Source organism: Vanacampus margaritifer, chromosome 1 (genome assembly GCF_051991255.1).
Source record: "Vanacampus margaritifer isolate UIUO_Vmar chromosome 1, RoL_Vmar_1.0, whole genome shotgun sequence".
NCBI lineage: Eukaryota > Metazoa > Chordata > Actinopteri > Syngnathiformes > Syngnathidae > Vanacampus > Vanacampus margaritifer.
In genome coordinates this window covers 5,226,372-5,238,586 of record NC_135432.1, presented here as the reverse complement: position 1 = coordinate 5,238,586, position 12,215 = coordinate 5,226,372, and the positions used below count along the sequence as shown (strand labels likewise).

Here is a 12,215-nt window from a genome sequence, read left to right as displayed (position 1 = left end):
TAACAGAGTCTATGAACCTAACCTGGCTGGTACCAGGTTTATCACAATAAACCTGGAGGTTCTCTCTGTCTCCGCCTTCTTTCAGTCACACATATTGATTTCCTCATTCAGTCAGCTGGCGAGTTTTGGCGGAACATAGTTCTGCCGTCTGCTATTAAAAAAAAAAAGTTGTTGGCCTATATTAAAAGTCCACTTTTTTTCTACGAATATGGCATGTCCTTTTGACAAATGATCCCGTTGATGAAGGTGCACTCTAAAAAGAGAATTGTTGAACCAAATTAAGAATGCAAATTGAATTGTTGACCAACTTAATACAATTGCTTCAATTGGTAACACACGATTGAATTTCATTAATCCAACGTGAATATATTAAATTTAATTAATTATGAGCTCATTAAACCTAATATATTAATATATAATATATTAAATTTAATGAACTCATAATAAATATTTTTTTTCTAAAGACATGTTCAAATTTGCCATATGATGGCAGGAGGTAAAAATAAACGCGGAAGCAGAGGGCACCGCTGCCTCCTCCTTCCTCGTTGCCATGGTGACTTGTCGAATCGGGGCTCTATTGATGTGGTCTTTTTAGTGTGGTGTAAACGCCAGGTGAAACTATACTCTGCGTTGATCAAACTAACTCAAATCAGCTGTTCTGGAACCAAAAACGCAGAATTTCCTATCTCAGGGTAGGCCAACTCACTGTTCAGGGTTAGTCTCAGAGTTTGTTGAACCTGCTTTTGTGAAATGGAGCCCTGAATCTTCTCTCTGTTGTTACTTTGTATTTTTGTATCTAAAGACCCCCGTGTCTTGTCTGCTTTTTGAAAAAAAAAAAAATTGCACAGTAAATTAAAAATCCAAGTGTGGAGTTGGTCATTTCTTTTTATCCATCATTCATGTAAAAATTCTGAATGTGCATATTTCAAATCGACAAAACAAACCAGGCAAGTACATATGTGTTGAATAAATAACAATAAGAACAACAACACAACAACAATGACAACAATAAAAGCTTGAGTTCATTTTGTGTGTATACACACACAAAAACACACACATATACATATACTGTATTATTTCACTGTATAAACCATAAATATAACATGCAGTCCAGACCAGGACTTCTCGGGCTGAGGTAGGGTAAGGGGCGGGGTGCCATGAGGCTGGAACAATGAAGCCCTGTATGTGAGTTTGTATGTGTGTGTGTGTGTGTGTGTGTGTTTATGTGGAGGCGGGGACAAGAATTACAGTATTGGCAATAAAGCTATAGTGGTCGTCTGGGAGAAATGTGTGTGTTCGGTTCATAGCTGGTCGGGCAGGGGCCGTTCTTCCTAGTCAGCGTCCGATTCGGCCCGCCCAAGACTTCCTACTGAGCACGCACACACATGCGGCGTTGATGCGGATGAAGCGCCAGGCTGTCCGTTCCTTGAAGATGGTGAGGGCGCTTACGAATATGTGCGTGTTGGTGCAATAGGAGTTCCAGTGGCGACCGTCGATGCCGAGACAGCCCGAGTTGCCCGGTTTGGAGCCCTGCTTGCCTCCTCGTCCCCCCATCTTTGCCCCAGAGCCCCTGTGCGTTGGGGTTCGACAGGTGGTCTCGTAGAAGAACTGCTTCTTCACCACATTGTTGATTGTGACGTTGGGCAGCACGGTCACCTCGTTCCCAGCGATGTCCGTGGCCCGGGTCATGTTGCCCACCCAGGTGTTAATGCTGTCGCACACCGAGTACTCTCCTCTGTGCATGGTGTGCAAGCCCGCTCTGCGCCGCACCCGGAGCCCCCTCATCCCTTCAGTATCAACACCCTCAGCCTCTAGGGCGTCATGCGAGGGCGGCACCTCACTGAAGATGACGCGCGGCGAGGAACGGTACCGCCTCTTGGAGAAGAGCTTGGCGTCCACTACCGGGATGGAGGGGTCCGGTGCGTGGGAAGCTGCCCGATGACGCTTCTTGATCCTGTGATGGCTGGTCCTGTGAAGTTCGGAGTGCTGGTCCCCCGCCGCCGCCACAGTCTGTTGCTGCTGTCTTACTTGGTGGTTGGCTGTTGTCTGCTGTCCCGCTTTGTGGTTGGCTAACCCGGAGGTGTGGGCCAGTCCACCTCCCATGTTCAGTACAGCCTGGACGCCGATCAGGAGGACCAGGACCAGTGGTGACGACCTCATGGGCACACGTCCTGAGACCAACACACAGTTCAAATTATGTCTAAACATTCCTCATTTAAAAAATAATAATAATCTAACACTCTTAAAACTGCTTAGTCTATACATACATACTGTCAAGTGATTACATTTTTAATCGCAATTAATCGCATGACTTCAATAATTAACTTGATTAATCGCACATTTTATATCTGTTTTAAATGTACAATAAAATTTTTATTTATTTTTTTGTATTTTTTTGTGTATTTTTTCATATTCCTGTTAAGATAAAAGTGGAAAAAAAGTCATTGATACAGTAATTTCATAATAATTCATAAAATTGAGTTAAAATTAAAAAGATGTACTGTACTGTAAAAAACGTGTGACAGTGATTTGTGTTTAGGTCATTTTTCTGCCACTAGATGGCATAATTGCATTTGTAAAACATTGGTTACAGCTCAGTGCATTTTTCTTTTCATAGTATCTAAAAAATTATAATACAAGTTGACTCCTTTCCACAAATAAATGCATTATTATTAAATTAATTACTGCGAAATTTTGACCTGTCTGCTGCGTTGCAACTGAAATTCCTCCAGTACAGGCTTTCTAAGTAAGGAGCAGTCAATAATCTCACGTAAAAAAATTAATAAAAATAGTGCCGTTAAAGGAACTTTAACTGAGCTCAAAATAAACGCACTATATATATATATATATATATATATATATATATATATATATATTATCCATCCATCCATCCATTTTCTTAACCGCTTGTCCTCACAATGGTTGCGGGAGGGGAGGGGAGGAGACGAACAACCATCCACACTCACAATCACACCTATGGACAATTTGAAGTGGTCAATTAACCTGTCCTGCATGTCTTTGGAATGTGGGAGGAAACCTCACGTCCTCTGCACTGGGAGGCGAACATGCTAACCAGTCAGCCACCGTGCTGCCCTATATATATATATATATATATATATATATATATATATGTGTATATATATATATATATACACACACACACATTAGGGATGTTTGATGCCACGTTTTTTCAGACAGATACCAGTACATGCACTCAACACTTGAGTAGTCACCGATACCAAGTACCAATACTAGAAGTACTTTTGATACAATAGCTATGAATTCCAATATAAAAAAAAATCCTTAAAATTGCATGAAGTTAATGTCAATTTTCTATTCTTCAATTTCAAGTTCCTGATTGCAAAATGGTCACAAGAGGGAAGCCAACACTGGCATTGACTGCTGTCGCGAGTACTGATACCCTGAAATAAAGCCGGGTATTAGCCGATACCAATACCTGATATGGGTACTCGCCCATCTCTAATACAGTAGTATGTAGCATTAGTCCCCCCCCCCCCCCCCAAAAGACGCACCTGTGGAATGTGTCCAGTTAAAGTGGGAGCCCTCGGTGGACTCTAGAGCCAGACTCCAGTGCAGGCCGGGCCCCTTATGCCTGCCATCTGGACCCCCTCACAACGCGCACGTATACTGCACAGAAGAAACACAGGATTAATTTTTTAAATCTCCACATTCAAACACTTCCAACTGAAAAAAATTTGAACATTTTGTGAATCTCAAAAGCAGTCCCTAATCTGGCAATATCCCTTTCTGTTTCAACCATGTTGACTTCTCATAGTTAAGGATGCTTGACATCTTCCGGCTCTCGCCTCATTAAAAGTCACAAATACACTCGCACTCATCACATGACAACACTTTTTTTTTTTTTCGGTATTGTGTGAGGGGGCGAAGGGCTGGGGATTCGTCTTTAAACCATGTAAAGCACTTTGAGTTGCATTTTATTTGTATAAAAAGTGCTATACAAATAACTCTTTGACTGCCAGATGTTTTCAGAAAAGGGATGCCGTGGGTGCCAGCCGATTTAAGCATTTTTGACTGATCTTTCAAGGTCCACAGAAAATTATGTGTTTGGACTATGGAAACACACATACCACCAAATGAAAGATTGGACTCTCATCTTTCATCAGAAAAAAAAAAGTTTGTTTCTACCTTATTCCGTTTTTCAGTAATCAACAATAGAAAATGGTTAGTTTCACCTCTGTTTTGAAACAAACGTCTTTTAACGTCTTTGGCACTCCTCCATAGGATTTTACTAAACGTTATTTAACGTTTTTGGCAGTCAAAGAGATAAAGATTGATTGATTGATTGATTGGTTGATTGATTGACTGCACCAGAAACCAACACTTAGGTTGTTACGGTACAATACCGTCACAAAAAGTCAACTGAAATAATTGTATCTCATTTTACGCACACACTCACCTGCTTGTGCGTGCATGCCCAAAGATGTAGCGTAATTGTGATTTTTTTTGCTTTTTTTTTTAAAATATATAACCAAAATGGACTACAGCATTTCAATATTTGAAAGCATTAAATAATCTTATTAAGGTAGTTACTGTTAGAGGAACCACTGTTTTAGCTTCAACAAGCCTACACACATACACAAACACACACAGATGGAGCTGGTCCAAGCAGGCAGTGGGTTGATTGATCCAAGCTGACGTGTAGCTCCCTCTGTAAAAAGTCCAGGGCGAGCCAGGAGAGTCCTAATGTAAAAAATATGTGGCTTGTGTTTAATGCTAGTGGAGTCGGTACAAATGCTGCTGCGGGAGCACAGCGTTCAATGCTGTTTTGAGAGTATCTCTGATTTATACAGGATTCGTTCCTCTCTCGCTCCTTTCTTGGGCTGTCTCTGTCACCCTGGCACACTTATACCCTATGGACCAGGCTTGGGGAGTAACGGAATACATGTACTGCTGTTACGTAATCAGATTACAAAAAAAAAAAATGTAACTGTATTCCCTTACAGTTACAGGAAAAAACACGACATCAGATTACAGGTACATTTATTCAAAATGGGGATTACTTCGACGGATTACAATTTCTACGATGAGAGAGAGAGAGAGAGAGAGAGAGAGAGAGAGAGAGAGAGAGAGAGAGAGAAACTAACTGACTAGTCGTGTCGTCCAAACGCGGGCAGTTTAAAAAAGCTTCACTATGCTTTGAGTAGCATATGGACATCAATCAATCAATCAATCAATCAATCAATCAATCAATCTATAGCCCACATGCTTTTTAATTAAAAAAAGGATTTTTGCTATTTGTAGGCTGCCTGGTCCCTATCACCCCCGCAAATAGCAAGGGCACATTGTATAGAATATATATTGTGGTGATATTTATTTTTATTTTGTCTTCATACTCGGTATTGGAGTAATCCAAAGTAATCAAGTTACATTACTTTATTATTATGTTACTTGGATTACGTTGCTAACTAAATTTTTCAGCAGGTAACTTGTAAATGTTACGGAATACATTTTAAAAGTATCCCTTCCAACCCTGCTATGGACACAACAAACACGAGCTAGCAAGCATCCTGAGGTTTTTGAATATTTCTGTAACTGCCGTTTGGATGATCTCCCGATGCCAAATTGCTTGTTTTATTGTTGGCTGAAATAAAATAGTTCCACTCCAGTGATAGATTGCATCTTTCAATGTAGAAAGCCAGGTGAAGTTTCAACTACAATTGAATGCATCTGGAGCCAAAGCAAACAAAAACACAAAAGGGTTTAGGGTGTTTTTCTTGCATTCAATATGACAATATAATCATATGGAAGTCATGAAGCTGAGTTGTGTGCGATCATCTCCCTGAGCAGCGGCCTCAAGAAAAACACAAAACATTTTGCTCTCATGTACAATTCCAATTATGACAAAGGGTCTGCAGGTTCACAAGTGACAAACACACGATGCTTCGCATTACATTAATGCAGTCCAGCATAAACAAAGCAGTTATTCAAGATGGCTTTTATGAGTCATACCTTGTAAGGTCCTTAAATTGGCACCATAGGGGATGTTTATGACTTTGTGTCCTCACTGTAAATCAAGACCATTCCCGATGAGTCACGTATCACTTTCTAATTCTACGGTCAATGCACTGTTTCGTGCATCGTGGTTCTAAAAAGATGAATGCAAAACGGAAGGCGATGTACAGGGTTCCCTGGCTAGTGGCTACTTCGCAATTTGGTTATTGCGGCTTCACTCTTATCGCGGGTTTTCATTTGTGATCATAACTTCATCTATTGCGGGTTTTATTGCTGCTGTATTTCATTCAAAAATGCCAATCTTTTCGGGGGAATTTTGTTTGACAAAAAAAAAGACATCATGAAAATTTGAGCTTATGGCTCCCAAAATCCCCTTTCCCTTATTGTAGGTGCGTTTGAAAATACGCTCCAAACGTACTGCTTAAAAACAAAGAACATTGTTCAAATGTGCTGTTTATACGGAATGCCCCAAAAAATGGAGCAGACAGTTACATGGAAGGTAAACAAACAGCTGTGCTCAGAAATGAATGCGAAGAGGAGCGTCTCTGGCAGCACACAAGGACGAAGAAACGTCCTCCCTATGTTATTTTTTTTCCTTTTTAGTTTTAAATGACTTTCTTTAACCAGAATCACATGCCAAAGGTACAACCCTGGTGGATTAATGCAAGTTCCGTGACAACCGTTCTTCTACTATAATAATAATAATATAGATTATAGATATAGCACCGTTTTGGTTTGTGTGCTCAGTTTGAATTGGATGTTGGGGTTTGATTTAATACAGAAAGCAAAAAAAAACTGGTTTCAGTTTTTACAAGGACTTACAAAGCGCATTAACCAGGATTGTACCTTTTGCTACAATGGGATTCTGGTCAAGGTAAGCCATTGAAATATAAAATAGATGATAAAATTATAAAAAAGAAAAGCTTTAACATAGTTACTACAACTTGGGAAAACGAGAGGAAGCAAATTACTTGGCCTCAAGGCAGGAGAAGTTGACACACGCTGACTAATTATCCGATGATGACACCATTTTATTTTGTGGGTTCAACACTTGTTTTGACTTTTGCCCTCGCGAGTCGAGAGTAGGACGAAAGCCATTGTCTGCCTGGGCGCTGCTTTGCGCACCCCTTTGCATGTGATGCTGCAGTCATCGTGCGTTACAAAGCCCTCGCTAAAAGAAGCGCGTCAACGGCTTCCTACGGCAAACACACACACCCCACGTCGGCGGGTGACGACAGCAGCCTCGGATAATCAGAAGGTGTGAAAGTGAGCTTGTCAGCTGTGGTGACGGAGCGAGCAAATGGAGAGGAAGCCAAATGTTTTCACTGTACGCGTCTCTCATCAAATGAGGCCAGCGCACTTCCTCCTTCTGTCCTCCACTTGAAATTATTATTGAGGATGATGACTGCCAGGTCAACACACCCGCTTTCACAAATCTGTGACAGTAAATCCGCCTGTCGGTCAAGGGTATTGCAACCAGAATTTCAAAGTCAATGAGCTCATTTTAGGGTAAATGCTATCGACATACTGTGCAGAATGAATTCGGCTCATATGTGTGAACTAAACTGATGAACGGTATGATAAATCTCCCCTTAAAAGTCACCCCTTTGAAACTAATACCACATTAATACAATGGCGCCACTCTTTTTTTTTTTTTTTTATCACGCAAACTGATGTCATGCACCATCTGTTGTGAAAATGCAGAATTAGGCCAAACCCCTCCACAAATGTTAAGAAGCTCTCAATGGAGTCTAAAAAAAAAAAATCTATGGGAAAGGCATCTATCTATCTATCTATCTATCTATCTATCTATCTATCTATCTATCTATCTATCTATCTATCTATCTATCTATCTATCTATCTATCTATCTATCTAGCAAGCTAATATCATTTGCTAGCAAGCAATCATCTTTATCGTTAGTTAGCAAGATAATATTTTTTTCTATCTATCTATCTATCTATCTATCTATCTATCTATCTATCTATCTATCTATCTATCTATCTATCTATCTATCTATCTATCTATCTATCTATCTATCTATCTATCCAAGTCTGTCCAGATGGTGAATGGCAATTGTTGTACGAAATATGACCTTATTGAAACACTGTTTTCATTGATCATTCCAAATACAGTATAATGTTGAAAATATAAAATTATTATATATCATTATGGACGCAGTGCCATGATATTTGTGGTTGTAATGCCCGGCAGAAGTATGTGCTCTCCTAATACTGTTCTTGAATAATAAAACACACCCATGGTAGGTCTGCTGCTCACACCCACACACACACACACACCACACACACACACCACACACACACACACCTTTTTACTTTTGGGTCTTTTCCTACCCGTGGAATTTTCTGACTGGAATTTTACAAAAGTAAACAAGACAAACATGTCCATGATTTTCAATAAAATGAGATTACGGTGTTAAAATGACAAATCAAAGCCCGACAGCCTCCTGATCCAACAAAGCTGTTGATAACATTTTATTAAAATCACATAACATAGCAAACTTTTGTTTTCCTGCCAACTGGTGTCTTAATAAAAAAAATGAGCATAGGGATCGTTTGTGTGGATTATTATTGTATTATGTTATTATTTTAGAATTTCACCAAATGAAATATGCCGGCGGCATGGTGAACTAGTGGCTAGCCTGTCAGACTCACAGTTCTAAGAGCTGAGCTTTCAAATCCGGGCTTGGGCCTTTCTGAGTGCAGTTTGCATGTTCTACCTGTGCTTGTGTGACTTTTCTCCAGCACTCCAGCTTCCTCTTACATTCCAAAATCAAAATTGACTAATTGAATATTCTTCTTTTTTTTTCTTTTCCTGGAGAGCTCAGTATTGTTCATTCGGTAATTTTACCGATTTGACATGTCATCATCATTGCTCTTTTTTTTTTTTTTTTTTTTTTGTATGTGGGTGAGTATGTGTATGTGCGTGTGTGCGTGCGTGTGAGTGTGTGTGTATTCATTAGTTCACCAAAAAACCTATTAAAAAATCCTATACCGTTCACCTAAACCGAACACTTCCAGCCGGAGTCGTGAGGCCATCAGGAGACCCGAGGAAGGACCAAAGAAAAGAAAGGAAAGTGAAATATTCTAATTCGTTTTTGTGAGTGTGCCCTGCAATTGACTGGCAACAAAGTTCAGGGTGAACCGCACCTCTTGCTCGAAATCAGGTGGTATAGGCTCAAGCACACCACCATTCTACTAATGACGCTAAGTGCTATAGCGGATGGATGGATGGATGCATAAATAAACAGATGGATGGATGGACGGATGGATGAATGGACGAATGGATGGATGCATGAATAAACGGAGGGATGTATGGATGGACAGATGTATGTATGGATGGATGAATGGATGGATGCATGAATAAACGGATGGATGGATGGACGGATGGATGAATGGACGAACGGATGGATGCATGAATAAACGGATGGATGGACGGACGTGACTTGAGCCCATAACAAGCTGGTTATTTCTTCCAGAAAATGACCTTCTATTCAATTTTGCTGGCAGCCAAACTGACAGACAAACAAGACCTAAGCAATATTCTTTTCGATCAACAACAACAAAACAATATTCATTCATGTATACACAGGGATGTCGCATATTCCTTTGCACATCTGAATTCCCTGACTCTGATGTTTAAAATCGAATAATATAATTGGCTACTGCTTCAGAAGTTTTAAGTTAACAAAGTTGTGCCAAGGCATTTTCAGTCCCAGTAAATGGAATCTTTCCTGGAAGAGAAATCAGTTTAGACAGTTGGACATGTGTCTGCATTTGGCTCCACTTTCAGGTCAAAATAATACTAGAAAAACATCAAGGTGAAAATCAAACCAGTTCATGCTGTTTAGCTCAATGAGACACATGACAACGAGAAGCTTTTAATCATGGGAACGTTAAGTCACTTTACTTTTGTTACTTTAACACATCATTGAATCAATAATCGCTTTTTTTTCTCGAATGGCTCAGCCTTTGTTTTTGCACCTAATTTCTCAGTGATTCATCATTGCTTGCAGTGCATTTGTTCAGTTGTGTTTGGTTTGGAAGATCAACGCTGCCTCATTTACTGCATATTTTCAAGCTTGCTGCTAATACCAAAAGGTTTGGATGTCAAATTTGTGAAATAGTCTTAAATGGTACTTCACTCGGTTGTAGAAGTAACTCTTTGACTGCCAAAAACGTTAAATAACGTTTAGTAAAATCCTAGGGAGGAGTGCCAAAGACGTTAAAAGACGTTTGTTTCAAAACAGAGGTGAAACTAACCATTTTCTATTGTTGATTACTGAAAAATGGAATAAGGTAGAAACAAACTCTTTTTTTCTGATGAAAGATGAGAGTCCAATCTTTCATTTGGTAGTATGTGTGTTCCCATAGTCCAAACACAACATTTTCTGTGGACCTTGAAAGATCAGTCAAAATGCTTAAATCTGCTGGCACCCACGGCATCCCTTTTCTGAAAACGTCTGGCAGTCAAAGAGGTAAAGAATGCCTGCTCTTTGTGGCATGTTTCTCATGTGGGATTTGTTCTTATAGTTAACAACAGATACTACAAAAACTCAACAGCATACTTACACACATGCTTGAGTGCCAATGTGTTGACCTAAAGGTCAGGTGTTCGGCCAATCTTTTCATTTTGAAATCCAGAACTTCGAGAACTTTCCAGCAAATTCAGTGACTGCTCATTAATCCTTAAACACGATTTAAAGCTATCATCACATGTTCTACTGAAGTAGAGAGAGGAAACATCATGAAATGCTACTTGTTATTGCAAGCCAACATAAATCAGTCAGTCAAGAGTACCCATTAAGTAGCAGCAGCAACTGAATTCAGCGAGCGGCCAGAGAACTTCTCTGCTCTTCAATTTTTTCTTTCTTTTAAATTGCTCTGCACACCTATCACAAAAACATGACAGTATGTTTCAGGTAAACAAAACAAAACAAAAAAGTCACCTTTGTCGTCCTTTGTATGGTGGGAGTGGTTATGAAATTGTAAAATTGGGATTACTGTATAACATTGCATTCACAATATATACGGAATGCTAATAATTTAATTTCAACAATCTTTTGACTTAATTGCATAATAAAAGTTTTTTTTTGTTTTTTAAGTCCAATTGGATTTCAGCTTCTCTCTGTTGCTATGTAAATTACATTTTCCCAAGTGATGGATTTTTTGTTGTTTTTGTTGTTGATTTTTTGTTGTTGTTGACCTGTTGGCTGGTCTAATGACTTCCGCACTTTTCCATCATCTGATTGGTTCAGCTATGTTTAAGCATTCCGATTGGCTGAGCTTAAAATGCACATCAAAAATCATACTAAGGCACATCATACAAATTCATTTTCAAGGCACATTTTTCTAGAAAAACTGGACCAGATCAACCAACAATGTTGCTGGCTGGCTTGTTTCAACCAGGATTTTGATTTTTTTTTTCTGTCTTTTTCAGAGCATTATTTATGAGCATAACATTTAGTTAGCTTAGACAGACAGGCAGGAGCAAAGAAAGGAGGATCTGCATCAACATCTCTAGTGAGTACCATGTATTTTGTTTTTTTTTGTTTTTATTGCTAAATATTGATTGTGAAGTCGTTCAGCAGCTGCAATATTGGATGATAAAGGTAACTTTAACTATTTCATGCTTTCGTATTGAGCGCTTTTGTACATTTAGCAATGCAATGTTGTTATTACAAGGTGGACTAGGTCACTAAAATAACCATTGGAGGTTCGAAACTAACTGCCTGCCACTGATAATAGTGTCCGTGATTCTAATCATGGAGTGGCTTAGAAATAATGTAGGTATACTTTTTTTAGGAATAAAACTGCCACCTAGTTTTTTTTTATTTTAATTTTTTATTTTTTTGATTAACACTAAGGCTTGTCTATATTTTAATGATGGTCAATTGATGGTACTTGGAGAGATGAGTATTTTCTCAGGTGGTATAAAATGTTTAAGAAGCACATCTGAATATAATCTGACTATAATGCATCGTTTGGCGGCCATGTTTTTGTTTTTTTAGTTCTAATTTTCTGTCCACAACTCAGATTTACTTCCAGCTGTTGTAACTATTTTAATTTTCTGGCCAGGTTTGTATTTCCCCAGGTGTGTCTTGGGAAGCCAAGCCTTTCAGCACATTTTTTTTTTAAGACCGATAAATTAATTACTGTTCCCTAATGTCATATTAATTTTCCTCAATTTTGGCAATGATCAT

At 39.1% G+C, this 12,215-nt stretch overlaps 1 protein-coding gene across 2 annotated transcripts in view; it reads right to left on the bottom strand.

Moving 5' to 3' along the window:
* Positions 1–952: 952 nt before the first annotated feature.
* The window catches only part of ngfa (nerve growth factor a (beta polypeptide)), a 28,336-nt gene continuing 17,073 nt past the window's right edge, over positions 953–12,215 (bottom strand). The window contains exons 2-3 of one of the 2 annotated variants that reach the window (XM_077580921.1): positions 3,534–3,648; positions 953–2,171 (exon numbers count right to left, since the gene is read on the bottom strand). In XM_077580921.1, coding sequence (XP_077437047.1) covers positions 1,336–2,160 — 825 coding nt within the window. In that variant the 5' untranslated portion in view covers positions 2,161–2,171; positions 3,534–3,648 and the 3' untranslated portion in view covers positions 953–1,335. Of the gene's footprint in view, positions 2,172–3,533; positions 3,682–12,215 lie in introns of those variants that run through there. The other variant, XM_077580925.1, reaches the window with a different exon arrangement.